The 23,593-nt window shown below is 47.5% G+C and overlaps 1 protein-coding gene across 1 annotated transcript; it reads left to right on the top strand.

The window, feature by feature from the left end:
• The first annotated feature begins 147 nt into the window (after positions 1–147).
• Positions 148–19,240, top strand: tlcd5b (TLC domain containing 5b). The gene is made up of 3 exons (XM_067970808.1): positions 148–219; positions 5,820–6,019; positions 10,020–19,240. The coding sequence occupies exons 2-3, from the start codon at positions 5,824–5,826 to the stop codon at positions 10,565–10,567; spliced, it is 744 nt and encodes a 247-aa protein (XP_067826909.1). The 5' UTR covers positions 148–219; positions 5,820–5,823; the 3' UTR covers positions 10,568–19,240.
• Positions 19,241–23,593: the final 4,353 nt, after the last annotated feature.

Below are 23,593 nucleotides of genomic sequence, written 5' to 3'. Positions count from 1 at the left end.
AGGGGCCCGGGGACTGGGAGGGCGGGGCCGAGGGAGGGGCCCGGGGACTGGGGCGGGGCCTGGGGACTGGGAGGCCGGGGGCGGGGCCCGATAATCCCTATCGGCAGCTTCCATGGTGACGGGGCCTGGTTTTCTGTCCTCGGGCTGCCGTGATTTCGGTGCCCGGTGGTGGTGAGCCTGGGTCGGCTCCCTCTCCCTTTATACAACAATATGCGAGCAGTAAGTGCGGGTTTGGGGCCGTGTGCTGGAGGCTCGGTCACTGGGGGAGATTAGATGCGCGCCGCGTCTCACCGAGGCCGGGTTTCGGGGGGCGGGATTCGCGTTGCCGGGACCGGGGGTCGGGTTGCCGGGTTCCCGGGGCCGGGTTCCCGGAGATTCCTGAAGTTAAGCCCCCCTAATGCTGCTGTAAGGAGCCGGACAGGCCCAGTGAGGGATGTGAGCCGCGGTCAGGCCGCTTCTAATCTCCGCACCGAGCCAGTGATGGGTAAATGAAGAGGATTAACCCGGGGGCCCGGGTCACCCCAACCTCACCGGGAGCCCGGCACTAAAGGTTGTATCAAACCCACCCTGTGCAGAGAATATATTGACGGTAACAAATAAGTGGGACTGAGTTACAGCAGAAAAATCCCGCACTAACCAAGGGTTTAAACTCAAGGAATGAGATGTGAACTGAACACGTTAGGGTGGGCTGAGGTCTAAACAGGTGAACCCACAAAGAATGGGAGGTGTTCAGTTAAGTATTTGGAACAATACATTCCCCTGAAGAGCAGAAGTTCCACTTGTACAGTTAAGCAGCCATGGTCAACATGTGAGGTAAGACTCAGTATAAAGCTAAAGGAAATGATTTACACAAACGCCAACAAAAGTGGTAATTCAACAGACTGAGGGAAATATAGAAAACAACAAAGGGACACAGAAAATATTAAGAGCTGCAAAACGGAATATGAAGAAAGCTTGCCAGTAATATAAAAACTAATAGTAAAAGTTTTTATAAGTATACTAAGAGTAAGAGAGTGGCTAAAGGAGATGTGGTCCCATTAAAGACAGGCACAGATGATACTGTAATAGACAACAAGATAAAGGCAGATTTATTAAACAAGTACTTTATAAGAACATAAGAAATAGGAGCAGGAGTCGGCCATACGGCCCCTCGAGCCTGCTCCGCCATTCAATCAGATCATGGCTGATCTTTGACTTCAACTCCATGTTCCTGCCCGAGCCCATATCCCTTGATTCCCCTAGAGTCCAAAAATCTATCGATCTCAGTCTTGAATATACTCAACAACTCAGCATCCACAGCCCTCTGGGATTCCAAAGATTCACAATCCTCTGAGTGAAGAAATTCCTCCTCATCTCAGTCTTAAATGGCCGACCCCTTATTCTGCGACTATACCCCCAGTTCTAGACTCTCCAGCCAGGGGAAACAGCCTCTCAGCATCTACCCTGTCAAGCCCCCTCCGAATCTTATATGTTTCAATGAGATCACCTCTCATTCTTCTAAACTCCAGAGAGTATAGGCCCATTCTACTCAACCTTTCATCCCAGGAATTAATCTGGTGAAGCTTCGTTGCACTGCCTCTAAGGCAAGTATATCCTTCCTTAGGTAAGGAGACCAAAACTGTACACAGTACTCCAGGTGTGGTCTCACCAAAGCCCTGTACACTTGTAGTAAGACTTCCTTACTCTTGTACTCCAACCCCCTTGCAATAAAGGCCAACATGTTATTTACTTTTCAAAACTGCTTGCTGTACCTGCATGCTGACTTTTTGTGTTTCTTGTACCAGGACACCCAAGTCTCTCTGCACATCAACATTTAATAGTTTCTCACCATTTAAAAAATATTCTGTTTTTCTATTCTTCCTACCAAAATTAATAACCTCACATTTCCCCACATTATGCTCCATCTGCCACCTTCTTGCCCACTCACTTAACCTGTCTATATTCCTTCGCAGACTCTTTGTGTCCTCCTCACAGCTTACTTTCCCACCCAGCTTTGTATCCGTTTTCACAGTAGAGGAAGAGGATAAGATACCAGTGATAGAAGGGAAACGAAACGTAAACCAAGAGGAGCAACTTATTGGATTCAATATAAGTAAGAAAATGGTAATGGACAAAATAATGGGACAATGACAGTAAGTTAGGAGGGTCAGTATTGTGTACAGATGGGAGCAGGAAGTAAGAAGCGGACATAGGCAGATTGAGTGAGTGAGCAAAACAATGGCAAATGGAGTTCAATGTGGGGAAGTGTGAGGTCATCCACTTTGGTCCCAAGAAAGATAAATTGGAATATTTTCTAAATGGTGAGAAACTAGGAACTGTAGAGGAGCAAAGTGATTTGGGAGTCCAAGTCCACAAATCGTTAAAAAGTCGTAGTACAAAAAGCAACTAAAAAGGCTAATAGAATGTTGGCCTTTATCTCAAAGGGGTTTGGAATACAAAGGGGAGGAAGTGGATTGTGGATTGATTAGGGAAAACTAGCACGGATTTGTTAAAGGCAAATCATGTTTAACTAACCCGGTAGAGTTTTTTGATGAGGTAACAGAGAGGGTAGATGAGGGCAATGCGGTTGATGTGATGTATATGGACTTTCAAAAGGCTTTTGATAAAGTGCCGCCTGGTAGGCTTGTCATCAAGATTGCGACCCATGGAATAAAGGGGGCAGTAGCAACATGGATACAGAATTGGCTAAGTAACAGGAAAGAGAGAGTAGTGGTGAATGGTTGTTTTTCAGAGTAGTGGTGAATGGTTGTTTTTCGGACTAGTGAGAAGTATACAGAGGTGTTCCCCAGGGGTCGGTGCTGGGACCACTGCTTTTCTTGATGTATATTAATGACTTGGACATGGGTGTACAGGGCACAATTACAAAATTTTCAGATGACAAAAAAACTTGGAAGGGTAGTAAACAGTGAGGAGTATAGTGATAGACTTCAAGAGGATATAGACAGGTTGGTGGCATGGACGGACACGTGGCAGATGAAATTTAACACAGAAAAATGCGAGATGATGCATTTCGGTAAGAAGAATGAGGAGAGGCAATATAAACTGGAGGGCACAACTCTAAAAGGGGTAAAGGAACAGAGAGATCTGGGGGTATATGTACGCAAATCGTTGAAGGTGGCAGGGCAGGTTGGGAAAGTGGTTAAAAAAGCATACGGGATCCTGAGCTTTGTAAATAGAGGCATAGAGTACAAAAGTATGGCAGTCACAATGAACCTTTATAAAACACTGGTTCGGCCACAGCTGGAATATTGTGTCCAGTTCTGGGCACGGCACTTTAGGAAAAATGTGAAGGCCTTAGAGAGGGTGCAGAAGAGATTTACTAGAATGATTCCAGGGATGAGGGACTTTAGTTACGTGAATAGACTGGAGAAGCTGGGGTTGTTCTCCTTGGAACAGAGACGGTTGCGAGGAGATTTGATAGAGGTATTCAAAATCATGAAGGGTCTAGACAGAGTAGATAGAGAGAAACTGTTCCCATTGGCTGAAGGGTCAAGAACTAGAGGACATAGATTTAAGGTGATTGGCAAAAGAGCCAAAGGTGACATGAGAAAAAACATTTTTACACAGCGAGTGGTTAGGATCTGGAATGCACTGCCCGAGGGGGTGGTGGAGGCAGATTCAATCAGGTCCTTCAAAAGGGAACTGGATAAGTACTTGAAAGGAAAAAATTTGCAGGGTTATGGGGATAGAACGGGGCAGTGGGACTAGCTGGATTGCTCGTGCATAGAGCCGGCACAGACTCAATGGGCCGAATGGCCTCCTTCCGTGCTGTGACCTTTCTATGATTCTGAGTTATGCTTCAGCTGAGCCTTGGTCAGACCCCATCTGGAGAAACTGCGTTTAGTTTTGGGCATCACACCTGATGAAGGATATATTGGAGGGGGCACAGCGCAGGTTCAACGGAATGATACCGGAGCTTAGGGGTTAAATTATGTGGACAGGTTGCGTAAACTTGGCTTGTATTCCCTTGGGCATAGAAGACTGAGGGGCCATCTGATCGAGGTATTTAAAATGTTAAAAGAATTTGATAGAGTAGATATGGAGAAACTTTCCTCTGGTGGGGGAATCAAGAACAAAGGGACACAATTGTAAAATTAGAGCTAGGTAATTCAGGAGCGAAATCAGGGTAATGGGAATCTGGAATTGTCTCCCCCAAAAGGTTGCGGATGCTGGGGGTCAATTGGAGCTTTCAAGACTGAGATCGATAGATTTTTGTTGGGTAAGGGTATCAAGGGATATGGAGCAAAGGCGGGTAAATAGAGTTGAGGTGCACATCAGCCATGATCTGATTGAATGGCGTCACAGGCTCAAGGGGCTGAATGGCCTCCTCCTGTTCCTAATGTTCCTATGTCACGGGGTCAAAATCCTGGAGCTCCTGACCTAACAGAATTGTGGGAGAACCTTCACCACACGGACTGCAGTGGTTCGAGAAGGCGGCTCACCACCACCTTCGCAAGGGGCAATTAGGGATGGGCAATAAATGCCGGCCTCGCCAGCGATGCCCACATCCCAAAAATGAATTTTAAAAAAATCTAGAGTAACGGATACCCGGGAGTGAGTTACAGGCTGGAATCTAATCGAAGGGTTCGGGGGGGTTTATATATAGAATAACAGATACCCGGGAGGGAGGTACAGGCTGGAATCTATTCAGGGGGTTTATATATAGAATAACAGATACCCAGGAGTGAGTTACAGGCTGGAATCTAATCGAGGGGTTCAGGGGTTTATATATAGAATAACAGATACCCGGGAGTGAGTTACAGGCTGGAATCTAATCGAGGGGTCCGGGGGGATTTATATATAGAATTACAGATATCCGGGAGTGAGGTACAGGCTGGAATCTAATCGAGGGGTTCGGGGGGTTTATATATAGAATAACAGATACCCGGGAGTGAGTTACAGGCTGGAATCTAATCGAGGGGTCCGGGGGATTTATATATAGAATTACAGATATCCGGGAGTGAGGTACAGGCTGGAATCTAATCGAGGGGTTCGGGGGGTTTATATATAGAATAACAGATACCCGGGAGGGAGGTACAGGCTGGAATCTAATCGAGGGGTTTGGGGGACAGTTGAGTTTGGGCTTTGCTTTTGCAGTTTATGACATCAAAGTCTCTGATTGCAATGACTCCCGACTCTGCATTATATTCTATAGATAGCTGCATATTGCTGGCAAGTGAAAATGTACAACCACAATTGTACACTAAACTAAAGCTAATGTGACTGTGTCTGTAATCGCTTGGGGAATACATTCACCACAGTACCAGGGGATGGAGGGAGAGCTTCGTTGGACAGTTACAGTAGCAGGTTTTTCTGACCTGAGTAAGAATGAGTTTTGAATCCAGATGTGAGCGGTTTTGCATCAAACTCCCTAGCAGCCTGCTGTAGTGGAACTGATGGTGTTTGTAAATCTCTGGATGATTTATCGTTATCTGTTTGTTCCTGGTGAGACGGGCAGTTTCTTATATTTTTCTGTCTTGTAGGTCTTAGCCGAGTGGGAAGCTGACCTGGCATCAAGTCATTGCTGCCCTATAACTGGTAGCCATCATGTGGAGATGCCGGTGATGGACTGGGGTTGACAAATGTAAACAATCTTACAACACCAAGTTATAGTCCAACAATTTGTTGGACTATAACTTGGTGTTGTAAGATTGTTTACATCTATAACTGGTAGATCTGGGTGACCTGTGCTGATTTGTTTATTGGTTAGATGAATGTGGATTGTGAACATATCTCCTACTTCACGATCCAGCTGTGCCCCCACCCGGCTACTGGAGTGTCTGATCATACCCGTGTATTAATGTTTTTGTCCTTTCTAGTGAGATGGCTGCCCCTGTGGTCCAGGTGATCTGTAGCTTCATCGGTTGGGCCTCACTTTACATCTCCTTCTGTCAGCTCAACAGCCATCACCGCTATGAGTGGAGCTGTCGCCTGGTAACCCTTGTCCACGGTGTCCTCAGTGTCTGTCTCTCTGCGTACGTTGGATTTATCGATGGGCCCTGGGCCTTTAGTCATCCAGGTGGGTTCTTGAATAGGCTGGGGGTGGAAGAGATAGTTTCAGTCATTCATTCTTAAATCAACAAGGTGGGTGCAGTCAGCAGTCAAGCGTCAGTTGGCTCTGTGTTGCTGGGACTCTGTCAGACTGGCCGTTCTCCAGAGACTAGGGGCTTGTGGTCGGCTCAGTCTATACTGGTTTGTGGGGCTCCTGAACCCAAGAATGCAGTCACTACCTGACTGGTTAACTCTGTTCCAGGACCTGTGCTCAGCTGCACACTTGGCTGCATCTTCTTTACACGTGCTGACCCTGGCAAGTGGAGATTTCTGAGTATGTTCTATGTAAAACACTCAGTAACTGACTGGTCTCATGTTCTGCCCTTCCAATACTGAAGTGCACTGACCCAGTGGATCACATTGTAATACATGTCAGTGAATGTGTTCAGTCACAAATTAAGGTTATAGTTCAGTTGTGTCTAAACCCATTTCTAACTGTCTGGTGTTGGTCACCGATCTGTGCACAAAATGGATTAACTTTTGTGTTAAGTGTTAGACTTCCCACTGTGGGAGGCCAAGAGCTGACCAGGTGATTGGCCAGTCTCCAGACTGTGTAATATCACCAGCACGGATTCTGATCATGCCCGACAGGGAGGAGTATTACATCCTGATCACAGTGTGATCGGGTAAATAGCTCCACAAGTGACAAAGCAATTCATCATTCACATTACCTCTCCAGAGGTCAGGCTCATCACATAACATACTTGGCTGGGACCTGTGCGTTTATTTATTTGAGGGTGAGAGTTCCTCTCTTTCGGGCACTTTCTCCTGGTCCTCTTTTTTGAGTATCACTTTTCAAGGAGAGAATGGTCAGAGGTCAGTCACTCCTTCAGTGACCGTTGTAATGGTGTATGAGAACAGTCTGTGGTGACCGTATAATGGTGTATGAGAGCAGTCTGTGGTGACCGTTGTAATGGTGTATGAGAGCAGTCTGTGGTGACCGTATAATGGTGTATGAGAGCAGTCTGTGGTGACCGTGTAATGGTGTATGAGAGCAGTCTGTGGTGACCGTTGTAATGGTGTATGAGAGCAGTCTGTGGTGACCATGTAATGGTGTATGAGAACAGTCTGTGGTGACCGTGTAATGGTGTATGAGAACAGTCTGTGGTGACCGTGTAATGGTGTATGAGAACAGTCTGTGGTGACTGTATAATGGTGCATGAGAACAGTCTGTGGTGACCGTGTAATGGTGTATGAGAACAGTCTGTGGTGACCGTGTAATGGTGTATGAGAACAGTCTGTGGTGACCGTGTAATGGTGCATGAGAACAGTCTGTGGTGACCGTACAATGGTGTATGAGAACAGTCTGTGGTGACCGTGTAATAGTGTATGAGAACAGTCTGTGGTGACCGTGTAATGGTGTATGAGAACAGTCTGTGGTGACCGTGTAATGGTGTATGAGAACAGTCTATGGTGACCGTGTAATGGTGTATGAGAACAGTCTGTGGTGACCGTGTAATGGTGCATGAGAACAGTCTGTGGTGACCGTATAATGGTGTATGAGAGCAGTCTGTGGTGACCGTTGTAATGGTGTATGAGAACAGTCTGTGGTGACCGTGTAATGGTGTATGAGAACAGTCTGTGGTGACCGTATAATGGTGTATGAGAGCAGTCTGTGGTGACCGTTGTAATGGTGTATGAGAGCAGTCTGTGGTGACCGTATAATGGTGTATGAGAGCAGTCTGTGGTGACCGTTGTAATGGTGTATGAGAGCAGTCTGTGGTGACCGTGTAATGGTGTATGAGAACAGTCTGTGGTGACCATGTAATGGTGTATGAGAACAGTCTGTGGTGACCGTGTAATGGTGTATGAGAACAGTCTGTGGTGACCGTGTAATGGTGTATGAGAACAGTCTGTGGTGACTGTATAATGGTGCATGAGAACAGTCTGTGGTGACCGTGTAATGGTGTATGAGAACAGTCTGTGGTGACCGTGTAATGGTGTATGAGAACAGTCTGTGGTGACCGTGTAATGGTGCATGAGAACAGTCTGTGGTGACCGTACAATGGTGTATGAGAACAGTCTGTGGTGACCGTGTAATAGTGTATGAGAACAGTCTGTGGTGACCGTGTAATGGTGTATGAGAACAGTCTGTGGTGACCGTGTAATGGTGTATGAGAACAGTCTATGGTGACCGTGTAATGGTGTATGAGAACAGTCTGTGGTGACCGTGTAATGGTGCATGAGAACAGTCTGTGGTGACCGTATAATGGTGTATGAGAGCAGTCTGTGGTGACTGTGTAATGGTGTATGAGAACAGTCTGTGGTGACCGTGTAATGGTGTATGAGAACAGTCTGTGGTGACTCTGTAATGGTGTATGAGAACAGTCTGTGTTGACCGTGTAATGGTGTATGAAACAGTCTGTGGTGACCGTGTAATGGTGTATGAGAACAGTCTGTGGTGACCGTGTAATGGTGTATGAGAGCAGTCTGTGGTGACCGTGTAATGGTGCATGAGAGCAGTCTGTGGTGACCGTGTAATGGTGTATGAGAGCAGTCTGTGGTGACCGTGTAATGGTGCATGAGAACAGGCTGTGGTGACTGTGTAATGGTGCATGAGAGCAGTCTGTGGTGACCGTGTAATGGTGCATGAGAGCAGTCTGTGGTGACCGTGTAATGGTGTATGAGAACAGTCTGTGGTGACCGTGTAATGGTGTATGAGAACAGTCTGTGGTGACTGTAATGGTGTATGAGAGCAGTCTGTGGTGACTTTGTAATGGTGTATGAGAGCAGTCTGTGGTGACCGTGTAATGGTGTATGAGAACAGTCTGTGGTGACCGTGTAATGGTGTATGAGAACAGTCTGTGGTGACCGTGTAATGGTGTATGAGAACAGTCTGTGGTGACTGTGTAATAGTGTATGAGAACAGTCTGTGGTGACTGTGTAATGGTGTATGAGAGCAGTCTGTGGTGACCGTGTAATGGTGTATGAGAACAGTCTGTGGTGACTGTAATGGTGTATGAGAGCAGTCTGTGGTGACTGTGTAATGGTGTATGAGAGCAGTCTGTGGTGACCGTGTAATGGTGTATGAGAACAGTCTGTGGTGACCGTGTAATGGTGTATGAGAACAGTCTGTGGTGACTGTGTAATGGTGTATGAGAGCAGTCTGTGGTGACCGTGTAATGGTGTATGAGAACAGTCTGTGGTGACTGTAATGGTGTATGAGAGCAGTCTGTGGTGACTGTGTAATGGTGTATGAGAGCAGTCTGTGCTAACTGTGTAATGGTGTATGAGAGCAGTCTGTGGTGACTGTAATGGTGTATGAGAGCAGTCTGTGGTGACTGTGTAATGGTGTATGAGAGCAGTCTGTGGTGACTGTGTAATGGTGTATGAGAGCAGTCTGTGGTGACTGTGTAATGGTGTATGAGAGCAGTCTGTGGTGACCCTCCCTCTGATTCTTGCTCCACCTTCTGGGGATTAATCTGACTTTTGCTTCAGTCTCTCAGTGGTTAGGGTACCTGGCCTGTCCCATCCCTGTAGGGACAGTGTCTGCCTTTCACACAGCAGCACTGAGTGTCTGTGATCGGGACCTCTGTTTGCTTCATGATGCTGTTCATTGATGCTCCATTGCACATCATTGTTGGACACGGTCTATTCTATTTATATTGATTTAAAGCTACACCAGTTCATGTGTAATACATGTTTGTATTTTGCAGGTTCTCCAAACAGTTCTGATGAAAGATCATAGACCTGTTTCTCTCTCCACAGATGCTGCTTGACTTGCTAAGTGTTTCCAGCATTTTCTGTTTTTATTTCAGATTTCCAGCACCTGCAGCATTTTGCTCTTTGTGTTCTATTTATAACTTGCTTCTATGTGGTTTAAGGCCAAGAAAATTAAATAACTGCATGTGATGTCACTATGTCCTTTTGGAAATATCGTTTTTGAGCTAGAGAGAGATTTGCTGAGTGGAAATATTTTGGTTTCAAAGCTGCAAGGGTTAAATGCAATTTGTGTTTATATTTTGCAGGTTCCTCGAACACTGTGCTCCAGACTCAGGTGCTGTGTCTGTCGTTGGGCTATTTTATATTTGATATGTGCTGGTGTATCTATTTCCAAACGGAGGGCCTGGTGATGCTGTCTCACCATAGCCTCAGTATCCTGGGCATCGTTCTGGTGCTGGCATTACAACACTCGGCCACTGAGGTCAATGCGGTCATCTTCGGCAGTGAGTTAACCAATCCACTCCTCCAGACCCGCTGGTTCCTTCGAGAATCTGGGTGTCACCACACCTTGCTGGGAGACGCCGTGGACTTCCTATTCGTGCTGCTTTTTTCCAGTGTGCGGATTGGGGTTGGGGGCTGGCTGCTGTACTGTGAATTATCTTCCCCTGTGCCCCTCCTTATTGTGAAGCTGGGAGGAGTCGCCATGTATGTGGTGTCCTGGGTGTTCATGGTGAGCATTGCGAGGTTTGCCTGGAGGAAGAGTAGTCACAAATACAAGACATGGAGGGAGCGGAACAGGGTGCAGTTTACAACCACAAACCAATGGACACACACAGAAAGCAGTGCTACCTGACTGCAGGCGTGGGCAGTGCTGAGAGGCAGACGTGAGCAGTGCTACCTGACTGCAGGCGTGGGCAGTGCTGAGAGGCAGACGTGAGCAGTGCTGAGAGGCAGACGTGAGCAGTGCTAGCTGACGGCAGGTGTGGGCAGTTCTGAGAGGCAGCAAGGTACGGAAGTGACATTACTTAAGCTGCATCATCGTATTGGCCAATCTGTTTCTTTCAGCTCAAGTCTGTAATGGGTCCGTTCTCAAACCAGTTTTTCATCCCCCGATCCTTGCGCGCCCTCTTCATTGGGGACTCGTCTCTCAGTAAAGCACTTGTTATGGGTGGTTCCTTCTAGTCACTGAGAGGTTGAAGCCTGACCCTGGACTCTGGTGCCACCGATATTCTCAGAGGGGTCACTGCATCATGTATAATATCTATCGTGTGCCGGGGCCTGGTGATGTTTTGTGTGGAATGCAGCAGCTCTGGTTGAATAATGACAGATGACCTGGAATTCTCTCTTTTTCTCTCACCCTCAATTTATCTCCCCATTTCTCTTGAAGAGGCTGATTCACCCCGGGGTGCAGTTTCCTGGTAATGATCTTGCTCAAGCATCATTATTCATGTGCAAGCCTAGACAGTGAGTGTTGGCAGTGGTCACTGTAAAGTGATCAGATGCAGGAACCCTGGCTGATTTTCCCTCTCTCTAACCCAGGGGTCACTGGATAGTGACCAGGAGCAGGAATCCTGGCTGATTTTCCCTTTCTCTAACCCAGGGGTCACTGGACAGTGACCAGGAGCAGGAATCCTGGCTGATTTTCCCTCTCTCTAACCCAGGGGTCACTGGACAGTGACCAGGAGCAGGAATCCTGGCTGATTTCTCCTCTCTATAACCCAGGGGTCACTGGGATTTACCTAGTCAGTGTGGCTCACATTCTGGCTGGGTAAACTTGTTGTGCTATCGGGTAGGCACCCTTGAGATTTTGCTGGATTACCGTTGGCTGTAGGGGAGATTCTCAATCTCTTCCCCTTGTGACACTTCCCTGCAGCTACTCACTTCCGTTAGGAAATGGGATAAGTTGAGAGTCACTGACGATGCAGTTTGTGAGCGGTCTGTTGAAAGGAGTAGCCAATTCCACACTTAATGTTCTGACAAATAACATCTATCCAACTCAAGCTTAGATTGGACTGAAGGAAAAGGGGAGGGTAAATATGATTAGAACTATTTGTCGTGTGGAGGGTAAATGCCGACAGGTGCTGGATGGGCAGAATAGCCTGTTTCTGTGTTGTGTATAATTCCTGCTTCGTTCAGTTTGAGGCCTTGGCGGTCGGTGATGGGGGAGACCATTTGGCCACTGTGCTTGTGCTAACTCCACCATTGCAGCTAATGCAATTTCCATGCTCCCTCCCCAACCTTCAATTGTTTATCTAATTCTCCCTTCAATGTCACAAGTGATTCAGCCTCAGTCGTCAGCTATGGTGAAGCATTCCATGATCTAATGACCCATTGCATGAAAAAGATTTTCCTGCCCTCTCCCTTAAACTATTCTTTCTCTTCCGTGCCCAGTGACACGAAGCAACCCATTTCTTCCATTGCTTTTTACATCCCACAGCTCATAGTCTGAGGTCTCTCTGTAACAAAGACCCTTTTTATGTAGACAGGTCATTAGCCTGACTCTCAAACCCTATTAGGGGGACGGGCTCAATACGATGGGCAGGGGCCACCACTCCACTCCACTCCCATCGTGTGTGAGTACCCCACTGGAGGTCAAGAGGCTAGAGTTCTTGTTTATTGTCCTAATCCTAACTTCCTGTTCCCTTGCTACTGATTTACCAGTAGTGCAAATTAATCTTTCAGTATTTACCCTTGCAAACCCTGTCATCACCTTAAGCACTTTGGTTCGATCTCCTCGTAACCCTCTCACCCTAACCATAATCCTCCCATCTCTGTCATCATCCTAGTGAATCTTGCCGAATCTGTTACATAGGAACAGGAGGAGGCCATTCAGCCCCTCGAGCCTGTTACACAGGAACAGGAGGAGGCCATTCAGCCCCTTGAGCCTGTTACACAGGAGCAGGAGGAGGCCATTCAGCCCCTTGAGCCTGTTACACAGGAGCAGGAGGAGGCCATTCAGCCCCTTGAGCCTGTTACACAGGAGCAGGCGGAGGCCATTCAGCCCCTTGAGCCTGTTACACAGGAGCAGGAGGAGGCCATTCAGCCCCTTGAGCCTGTTACACAGGAGCAGGAGGAGGCCATTCAGCCCCTTGAGCCTGTTACACAGGAACAGGAGGAGGCCATTCAGCCCCTTGAGCCTGTTACACAGGAGCAGGAGGAGGCCATTCAGCCCCTTGAGCCTGTTACACAGGAACAGGAGGAGGCCATTCAGCCCCTTGAGCCTGTTACACAGGAGCAGGAGGAGGCCATTTAGCCCCTCGAGCCTGTTACACAGGAACAGGAGGAGGCCATTCAGCCCCTCGAGCCTGTTACACAGGAACAGGAGGAGGCCATTCAGCCCCTTGAGCCTGTTCTGTGGCTCTCACATCCTTACTTTAATTGAATGCCCAAAACTGGCAGCCTGTCCCCAGCGGGCGGCAGCTGTTTCTAATGAGCAGGAACTGAAATCTCTCATCGTGACTGGAAGCTGTGCGGCCCCCAAAGATTAATAGTCACTTAAAACAACATCGGTGTTCGAAGGCCGCTTTCATATTCAAGCACAATTACATCTTCCATCCAAGGGGGGGCAGCAAATAACATCCCTTTTTATGATTATATGTTCAAAAAAAAGATTTTGCAATTTTTTAACATAAGATTTGGAACATTAGTGACAACAAACAGTTTATAAATTATGTCACTTAACAATAAAAAATGAAGGAATTTTGCTCCCATGTCCAGACTGGGCTCTGAGTACCATTCCTCCCTGAGATGGCAACTCTGTATAGGGTAAGGGTCTCAGTATGGAGCTCTGTATAGGGTGAAGGGACTGCTGTGGAGCTCTGTATAGGTGAGTGTCTTGCTGTGGAGCTCTGTATAGGGTGAGGGTCTCGCTGTGGAGCTCTGTATAGGGTGAGGGTCTCGCTGTGGAGCTCTGTATAGGGTGAGGGTCTCGCTGTGGAGCTCTGTATAGGGTGAGGGTCTCGCTGTGGAGCTCTGTATAGGGTGAGGGTCTCGCTGTGGAGCTCTGTATAGGGTGAGGGTCTCGCTGTGGAGCTCTGTATAGGGTGAGGGTCTCGCTGTGGAGCTCTGTATAGGGTGAGGGTCTCGCTGTGGAGCTCTGTATAGGGTGAGGGTCTCACTGTGGAGCTCTGTATAAGGTGAGGGTCTCGCTGTAGAGCTGTGTATAGGGTGAAGATCTCGCTGTGGAGGTCTGTGTAGGGTGAGGGTCTCGCTGTGGAGCTATGTATAGGGTGAGGGTCTCGCTGTGGAGCTCTGTATAGGGTGAGGGTCTCGCTGTGGAGTTCTGTATAGGGTGAGGGTCTCGCTGTGGAGTTCTGTATAGGGTGAGGGTCTCGCTGTGGAGTTCTGTATAGGGTGAGGGTCTCGCTGTGGAGCTCTGTATAGGGTGAGGGTCTCGCTGTGGAGCTCTGTATAGGGTGAGGGTCTCGCTGTGGAGTTCTGTATAGGGTGAGGGTCTCGCTGTGGAGCTCTGTATAGGATGAGGTGATGGTGCTGGCAATGGAATTACATAGAATTTACAGCACAGAAACAGGCCGTTTGGTCCATGCCGGTGTTTATGCTCCACACAAGCCTCCTCCCTCCCTACTTCATCTCACCCTATCAGCATAACCTTCTATTCCTTTCTCCCTCACATACTTATCTAGTTTCCCCTTAAATGCATTTATGTTATTCGCCTCAACTACTCCACATGGTGGCAAAGTTTCTCCTGAATTCCCTATTAGTTTTATTAGTGACTATCGTATATTTATGGCCCCTAGTTTTGGACTCCTCACAAGTGGAAACATCTTCTCCATGTCTACCCTATCGAAACCCTTCATAATTTTAAAGACCTCTATCAGGTCACCTCTCAGTTTTCTCTTTTCTAGAGAAAAGAGCCCCAGCGTGTTCAGTCTTTCCTGATAGTTGTATCCTCTCAGTTCTAGTATCATTCTTGTAAATCTTTTTTGCACTTTCTCTAGTGCCTCTATGTCTTTTTTGTAATATGGAGTTTCTCTTGTTTGTGTAGTGAAAGTTGCCTGACTCCCAGGTCAGGTGCACTGTCATGTACTTCAGTCGGGTCTTCATTGCTCGTTGAATAATGTGCCAAAGTGTAGCCACCAGGAGAAAATGATGGGGACAATCTCCTCAAAATATGCATTGAAAACATACCAATGGTACAAGACGGAAACAGGCCAATTGCATCCGTGTCAGTGTTTACTCTCCACACAAGCAAATAGTTTTAATCGCGTTTACCTGCTCTATTCCCATATCCCTGTGTCCTCTTTTCCTTCACCCACCTCTCCAGTCTAATCTCAAATGTTGACACAGTTTCTGCCTCAATCACTAACCCTGGAAGTGAATCCCACGTCCTCACAACTCTCTGTGAAGAAGTTTCTCCCGCCCTCTGTACTAAATCTCTTACATTTAATCTTATATCTTTGGCCCCTCGTTCTTGATCCTCATCTACTGGGAACAATCTGCTTCTCTCTACTATCTAAATGCTTGACATGAGGATTGATCAGTTTTTTTAAGTGTAGCAGGTTGACAGTTGTCCAGTGCGAGTGCCACAGACAGCTGGGATATCAGCTCCTGAATCACAGTAACCCACATCGTCCTAGGAGGAGGAACGTAGACCTTTCTTGTTAAACTTCCATCAGGATTAGATTTCTCGAAAACCGGCAAGTAGCCGGTAGTTTTCCCTCACCCCCCTTTTGCCCTCTCCCCCTCAAACCCCCTTCTCCCCCCACCCACCCCTTTTTTTAATTCATTCATTGGATATGGGCGTCGCTGGCAAGGCCAGCATTTATTGCCCTTGAGAAGGTGGTGGTGAGCTGCCTTCTTGAACCGCTGCAGTCCGTGTGGTGAAGGTTCTCCCACAGTGCTGTTAGGTAGGGAGTTCCAGGATTTTGACCCAGCGACGATGAAGGGAGGGTGATATATTTCCAAGTCGGGATGGTGTGTGACTTGGAGGGGAACGTGCAGGTGGTGTTGTTCCCACGTGCCTGCTGCCCTTGTCCTTCTAAATGGTAGAGGTCGCGGGTTTGGGAGGTGCTGTCGAAGAAGGGTGAGGGTTGCACCTCAACAGGGCCTGTGAGGTTTGCTAGTGCTGTCGGGACGGGTTTAAACTAGCTTGGCAGGGGGATGGGAACCTGAGTGTGGATTCAGATGAGATAAAGTCAGAACTGGAAATGGAAGGCAGAAAATTAGTGGGTGAGTCTGAAAGGCAGAGGGAACGAAGGTTAGAAAATAAACAACAGAGGAGTTTGGCAGTACTTAAATGTATTTACCTCAATGCAAGGAGTATAGGAAATAAGGCGGATGAGCTGAGGGCACAGATAGACACGTGGCAGTATGATATCTTAACTATTACAGAAACATGGCTTAAAGAGGGGCAGGACTGGCAGCTCAACGTCCCTGGTTACAGGGTTTTCAGACGCGATAAAGAGGGGGATAAAAAAGGAGGGGGGTGGCAATTTTGGTTAAGGAAACAATTACAGTTGTGAGGAGGGATGATATTTTAGAAGGAGCATCAAATGAGGCCTTATGGATTGAGCTAAAGAACAAAAAAGGGGCAGTCATACTCTGGGAGTGTACTATAGACCCCCAAACAGTCAGAGGGAGATAGAGGAGCAAATATGTAGGCAAATTTCTGAGAAGTGCAAAAACAATAGGGCAGTAATATTCGGGGATTTCAACTACCCGAATATTAACTGGGATACAAACAGTGTGAATGGTATAGAGGGAGCAGAATTCTTAAATTGCATACAGGAGAATATTTTAGCCAGTAATTAGCAAGCCCAACGAGGGGGGGGGGGAGGAGGGGCAGTTCTGGATTTAGTTCTAGGAAATGAAGAGGGGCAGATTGAAGAAGTAGCAGTGGGAGAGCAGTTTGGTGGGAGTGATCATAATACAGTTAGTTTTAGCATAGTTATGGAAAAGGACAAAGACAGAGCAGGAGTTAAAGTTTTCAACTGGGGATAGACCAATTTTACTAGACTGAGAAGTGATTTAGCAGAAGTAAACTGGAAACAGCGACTTGAAGGTAAATCAGTGTCCAAGCAGTGGGAGACATTCAAAGGGGTTCAGGGTAAACATAGTCCCACAAAGAAAAAGGGAGGGGCTGCCAAATCTAGAGCCCCCTGGATGTCAAGAAGCATTCAGGATAAGATAAGGCAGAAAAAGAAAGCCTATGATCGACTCCGGAAACTCAATACTACGGAAAGCTTAGAGGAGTATATAAAGTGCAGGGGTGAAGTTAAAAAGGAAATTAGGAAAGCAGAGAGGGCACGAAAAGATATCAGCAGGTAAAATCAAAGAAAACCCAAAGATGTTTTATAAATACATTAAGAGCAAGAGGATAACTAAGGAAAGAATAGGGCCTATTAGAGACCAAAAAGGTAACCTATATGTGGAGGCGGAAGATGTGGGTATGGTTCTTAATGAATACTTTGCATCTGTCTTCACAAAGGAGAGGGATGATGCAGGGATTGAAGTTAAGGAGGAGTGTGAAATATTGGATGGGATAAACATAGTGAGAGGGGAAGTATTAAGGGGATTAGCATCTTTGAAAGTAGATAAATCACCAGGGCCAGATGAAATGTATCCTAGGCTGTTTAAAGAAGCCAGGGAGGAAATAGCGGAGGCTTTAACAATCATTTTCCAAACTTCACTGGATACAGGCGTAGTGCCGGAGGATTGGAGGACTGCTAACGTTGTACCGTTGTTTAAAAAGGGAGCGAACGATAGACCGAGTAATTACAGGCCAATCAGCCTAACCACAAATTATTGGAATCAATTCTGAGGGACAGGATAAACTGTCACTTAGAAAGGCACGGACTAATCAAGGACAGTCAGCACGGATTTATTAAGGGAAAGTTGTGTCTGATTAACTTGGTTGAATTTTTCGAGGAGGTGACAAGGAGGATCGATGAGGGTAGTGTAAGTGATGTAGTCTACATGGATTTTAGCAAGGCTTTTGACAAGGTCCCACATGGCAGATTGGTCAAAAAAGTAAAGGCCCATGGGATCCAAGGGAATGTGGCAAATTGGATCCAAAATTGGCTCAGTGGCAGAAAGCAAAAGGTAATGGTCGATGGGTGTTTTTGCGACTGGAAGACTGTTTCCAGTGGGGTGCCGCAGGGCTCAGTACTAGGTCCTTTGCTTTTTGTAGTATACATTAACGATTTTGGGGGCATGATTAAGAAATTTGCGGATGACACAAAGATAGGCCGTGTGGTTGATAGTGAGGAGGAAAGCTGTAGACTGCAGGAAGATATCAATGGACTGGTCAGATGGGCAGAAAAGTGGCAAATGGAGTTCAATCCGGAGAAGTGTGAGGTAATGCATTTGGGGAGAGCAAACAAGGCAAGGGAATACACAATAAATGGGAGGATATTGAGAGGTGTAGAGGAAGTGAGGGACCTTGAAGTGCATGTCCACAGATCCCTGAAGGTAGCAGGACAGGTAGATAAGGTGGTTAAGAAGGCATATGAAATGCTTTCCTTTATTAGCCGAGGCATTGAATATAGAAGCAGGAAGGATGTAGTTGCACTAGAGAGGGTGCAGAGGAGATTTATGAGGATGTTGCCAGGACTGGAGAATTTTAGCCATGAGGAAAGATTGGATAGGCTGGGGTTGTTTTCCTTGGAATAGAGGAGGCTGAGGGGTGATTTGATGGAGGTGTACAAAATTATGAGGGGCCTAGATAGAGTGGATAGGAAGGACCTATTTCCCTTAGCGGAGGTGTCAATAACCAGGGGGCATAGATTTAAAGTGATTGGTAGAAGGATTAGAGCGGAAATGAGGAAAAAAATTTTCACCCAGAGGGTGGTGGGGGTCTGGAACTCATTGCCTGAGAGGATGGGAGAGGCAGAAACCCTCAACTCATTAAAAAAAATACCTGGATGTGCACCTGAAGAGCCGTGACCTGCAGGGCTACGGACCAAATGCGGGAAAGTGGGATTAGGTTGGGTGGCTCATTTCTCAGCCAGTGCAGACACAATGGGCCGAATGGCCTCCTTCTGTGCCGTAAATTTTCTATGTTTCTAAGCCTTGGCGTGTTGCTGCAGTGCATCCTGTAGATGGTACGCTACTCCTGTAGTGAGTTGCTACACACTGCAGCCACTGTGCGCCGGTGGTGAAGGGAGTGAATGTTTAGGGTGGTGGATGGGGTGCCAATCAAGTGGGCTGCTTTGTCCTGGATAGTGTCGAGCTTCTTGAGTGTTGTTGGAGCTGCACTCATCCAGGCAAGTGGAGAGTATTCCATCACACTCTTGTGCCTTGTGGATGATGGAAAGGTTTTGGGGTGTCAGGAGGTGAGTCACTCACCACAGAATACCCAGCCTCTGACCTGCTCTTGTAGCCACAGTATTTATGTGGCTGGTCCAGTTAAGTTTCTGGTCAATGGTGACCCCCAGGATGTTGATGGTGGGGGATTCAGCGATGGTAATGCCATTGAATGTCAAGGGGAGGTGGTTAGACTCTCTCTTGTTGGAGATGATGTGGAGATGCCGGTGATGGACTGGGGTTGACAATTGTAAACAATTTTACAACACCAAGTTATAGTCCAAAAATTATATTTGAAAATCACAAGCTTTCGGAGGCTTCCTCCTTCCTCAGGTGAATGTCAAGAAATCCTCGAACCTTTCGCATTTATAAATCACAGAACAATACCTGGTGATTACAGATCACCAGCGAACAAAAGTTATCTGTTTTTAATATAATGGGTCATTTGCTGTCTTTCTCTTCCTTCCGGATGTTTCTCTGTTTCTGCCTCTCTCTCTCTCTGGTTGTTTGTATATTCGGTGGTCCTGTAGGTAACACCTCTCTGTCTGAACACTTTGATTGCCTTGACAACGGGCAGTTGGAAAGATTATCTGTAATCACCAGGTATTGTTCTGTGATTTATAAATGCGAAAGGTTCGAGGATTTCTTGACATTCACCTGAGGAAGGAGGAAGCCTCCGAAAGCTTGTGATTTTCAAATATAATTGTTGGACTATAACCTGGTGTTGTAAAATTGTTTACAATTGTTGGAGATGGTCATTGTCTGGCACTTGTCTGGCTTCTCTTTCCACCCCCCCCCCCCCTTCTCCCCAACCATCCTTATCCCAAGGAGTGTCTACACTTTAACTCTCAGACTTACTTTCAGTCAGATACTTCTGTTCACCCAATTGTTTTCGAAGGGATTCATCGATGCAGTGCCAGCTATCCTGATCTTCTCGTTCTTCCGCCAGTCTTCATAGTAATAAGCTCCTACGAGGAACCTTCACCTACAACACGCAACTGGACACTAAAAGGAGTCTAACATTTTGGAAATATTGGAATTCAGACTTTGGATGTGACCCACAGAGGTGAAGATTGATAATGAGCCAGTGCCTGATCCTCACTGACTCCGTGAGAAGTTTAAACTCAGACCTTCTTGTTGGCTTGGGGAGAATATAACCAGATCCCCAGTCAGTGCAATGGAGTGATCAGTTTATAAATTGTGAGATAAATGGACTGTTCATTGATAAGGTGATGGAATCTTGCAGTAATTGCTCCGGATCTTACTGGAACTCACCAGGGGGAGCATTTAGATGCAGTAAAAATGGTGTAAAGCACAATCGAAGTAGAATTTAATACCTCACCATTCACCAACTTAAGTCTGACAGATATTTTCTGCTGTTATGATTATAAGGTACATACATTAGCATTTTTTATTATGGATCAAAGGGATTTTATGATTATTAAATATTCTATATTTTTGAATTGCCACTTATTCTATTTTATAACTGATATGAAGGATAGTAACAGGTTGGCATCAGTGGAAGTTGCACTCTGTAGTGTATTGTTTTTCACAATATGTCGAACAAGATCAACGTTCACCGCGAACACCGGGTCTCGGGCGCCGGGACGCTCCGGGTCTCGGGCGCCGGGACGCTCCGGGTCTCGGGCGCCGGGACGCTCCGGGTCTCGGGCGCCGGGACCCAGATTACAAGGTATTTACTAAAACAACAAAAAAAGGGACCAGATACAGAAATCATGAAAATGAATGTTTCATTGAACAAATCTTCACTGAAAAATGATAAAATATATTCTGTTTCTATACAGTAAAAAGAGAAAAATGCCATTAAATACCTTGTGTTTTCATTGTTTTAAATAATCTGTTTGAGCTTTAACTTTCTGAGCAAATTTTCAAAAGGGAATTGGATATATACTTGAAATGGAGAAATTTGTAGAGCTGTGGGGATAGAGTTTGGAGACCCTGCCCCCTGGAGCTGGGTGGGGGGGCGGTGTGATTTGGAGACCCTGCCCCCTGGGGGGGGCGGGGTGATTTAGAGACCCTGCCCCCTGGGGGGGGCGGGGTGATTTGGAGACCCTGCTCCCTGGGGGGGGGCGGGATGATTTGGAGACCCTGCCCCCTGGGGGGGCGGGGTGATTTGGAGACCCTGCCCCCTGGGGGGGCGGGGTGATTTGGAGACCCTGCCCCCTGGGGGGGGGGGTGGGGGGGTGATTTGGAGACCCTGCCCCCTTGGGGGGGGGGCGGGGTGATTTGGAGACCCTGCCCCCTGGGGGGGGGCGAGGTGATTTGGAGACCCTGCCCCCTGGGGGGGTGCGGGGTGATTTGGAGACCCTGCCCCCTGGGGGGGGAGGGGGTGATTTGGAGACCCTGCCCCCTGGGGCTGGGTGGGGGGGGCGGGGTGATTTGGAGACCCTGCCCCCTGGAGCTGGGTATGGGGTTGGGTTGATTTGGAGACCCTGCCCCCTGGGGCTGGTTTGGGGGGGTGATTTGGAGACACTGCCCCCTGGGGCTGGGTGTGGGGGTGGGGTGATTTGGAGACCCTGCCCCCTGGGGATGGGTGGGAGGGGGGTGATTTGGAGACCCTGCCCCCTGGGGCTGGTTTGGGGGGGTGATTTGGAGACCCTGCCCCCTGGGGGCTGGGTGGGAGGGGGGTGATTTGGAGACCCTGCCCCCTGGAGCTGGGTGTGGGGCTGGGGTGATTTGGAGACCCTGCCCCCTGGGGGCTGGGTGGGGGGGGGGGCGGGGTGATTTGGAGACCCTGCCCCCTGGGGGCTGGGTGGGGGGGGGCGGGGTGATTTAGAGACCCTGCCCCCTGGGTGGGGTGATTTGGAGACCCTGCCCCCTGGGGGCTGGGTTGGGGGGGGGCGGGGTGATTTAGAGACCCTGCCCCCTGGGGGCTGGGTGGGGTGATTTGGAGACCCTGCCCCCTGGGGGCTGGGTGGGGTGGCGGGGTGATTTGGATACCCTGCCCCCTGGGGGGGCGGGGTGATTTGGATACCCTGCCCCCTGGGGGGGCGGGGTGATTTGGAGACCCTGCCCCCTGGGGGCTGGGTGGGGTGAGTTGGAGACCTTGCTTTTGTATCCCATCATGTTTTGTAGCAGCTTCTTTGGGTGTTAATGTTTTGTGGGAGTTCGTACTAAGGATGTGGCTTTTTACTTTGTTCACTGACTCTTATGGTCTTTGATTTCATGTCCTTTGTTTATTGAAGAGTTCATTGAGGTGAGGCTTAGGACTGTCCCTTTAAGGGAGGAGTCTTGAGAAATGAATTGCTGGGAAGCAGAGATTGATATAAGCACCAAGTGCAGGCCTTGGGAGAGAACCATGACTGTGACATCCTTTGCTTCACTCTTGGAATCTGCCTCACTGCGCGTCAGGCATATGAATGAGTCACTGTGTAGTTCTGAAGACAGGATTTTGATAGCTTTCGACTGTGCATCACCTGAGGTGGATTAATTTCTAGATGTCAAATTGTATCTTTTTAAAGGCTCCAAGAATGCAGATACAAGGGGACGATCTGCTTCTCTGTATTGCTCCGTATTGTGTAAAGTGCAGTCTGTACATGTTCATGGACCGTGAACATTACTTGATAAAATGTAAAATTTTAATGTTAAATACCCCACCTTAAATGAGGAGTCTGGTCTCTCCTTAATCTTGTCAGAAATTAGCACCAACAGTTTGGCAGTAGGCAGTTTTTTTTGCATGGTATCAATAAAGGTCACATGCCTGAACACATCTTGTGTTACATTGAACAGATTAATCTACCCTCTTCTGTAAATCACCAGGCATATGGCTCGGTGAGTTTAGTGAATAACTAAGTCATATATTAAAATAAAGGGCCTAGGCTCAATGCTCAGTCTGTGCTCTCAGCTCTTCTCAATTAGGATGTTGCATTTGGAATCCGTGCCTGTGGCTAGGGAGGGGACCAGTAACGAGAATTGCTGTTCCTGATCTCTGTCCAGTGATCCCTGGTGCAATGTGTGCAAGTACGGACATTGGATGAACACAGGAGCAAGCTTGGCTGTGATTGGCCTGCTGACATTCCCTGTCAGTACTTGCATATACCATTAAAATGTCTGCCCAGCTGAAGGGTCAGGCAGAGAATCATATCCCAACTACCCAAACTGGAAATTTTGGCAGCCGGAAAATTGGGTGGGAAGCAGGCAGAAACTGATTCTTCCCAATTTGCTGCTGTTAATGAGTGTTCATAGCACCCACAGTGTGCTAAGAATTGCCAGGAATTTCAGCATATTTTTCTCCCCTCTCCTGAACATCTTTTGACTCCATGCTGGATAAAGTGACCAGTTGTCCTGTGTGAACCCTAACAATAAGAGTCAGTAGGCTGTTTGCTTATGAGAGGCATCACAGTCAAGCCTGATTCCGTCTTTGCCTGACGTCAACATACTTTCCAGTTCAGGTTACAGGACAGCGAATCAGGAGGAGGAAACCTGGCTGATTTTCCCTCACTGGCCTAGGGGTACTGAGGCTAACTGTGATGTTGGGCTCTGTACAGATGCTCTGAACAGACGACCAAGAGACCCGCTGTTCACCTCTTATGATTTGAATGGTAGAAACGATTTTGATTGGCTGTGTCGCTCTTTAGGATTATCTGATCATTTT

This window comes from Heptranchias perlo, chromosome 33, assembly GCF_035084215.1.
Source record: "Heptranchias perlo isolate sHepPer1 chromosome 33, sHepPer1.hap1, whole genome shotgun sequence".
Classification (NCBI taxonomy): domain Eukaryota; kingdom Metazoa; phylum Chordata; class Chondrichthyes; order Hexanchiformes; family Hexanchidae; genus Heptranchias; species Heptranchias perlo.
Note: the sequence above shows the minus strand (reverse complement) of the source record. Positions and strands in the feature narration are given on the sequence as shown.

Bases quoted from the DNA above. Each gene is read 5' to 3' on its own strand.
- tlcd5b (XM_067970808.1), top strand. From the start codon at position 5,824: ATGGCTGCCCCTGTGGTCCAGGTGATCTGTAGCTTCATCGGTTGGGCC. The intron at 6,020-10,019 runs GTGGGTTCTTGA...TATATTTTGCAG, and splicing joins CTGGGCCTTTAGTCATCCAG to GTTCCTCGAACACTGTGCTC.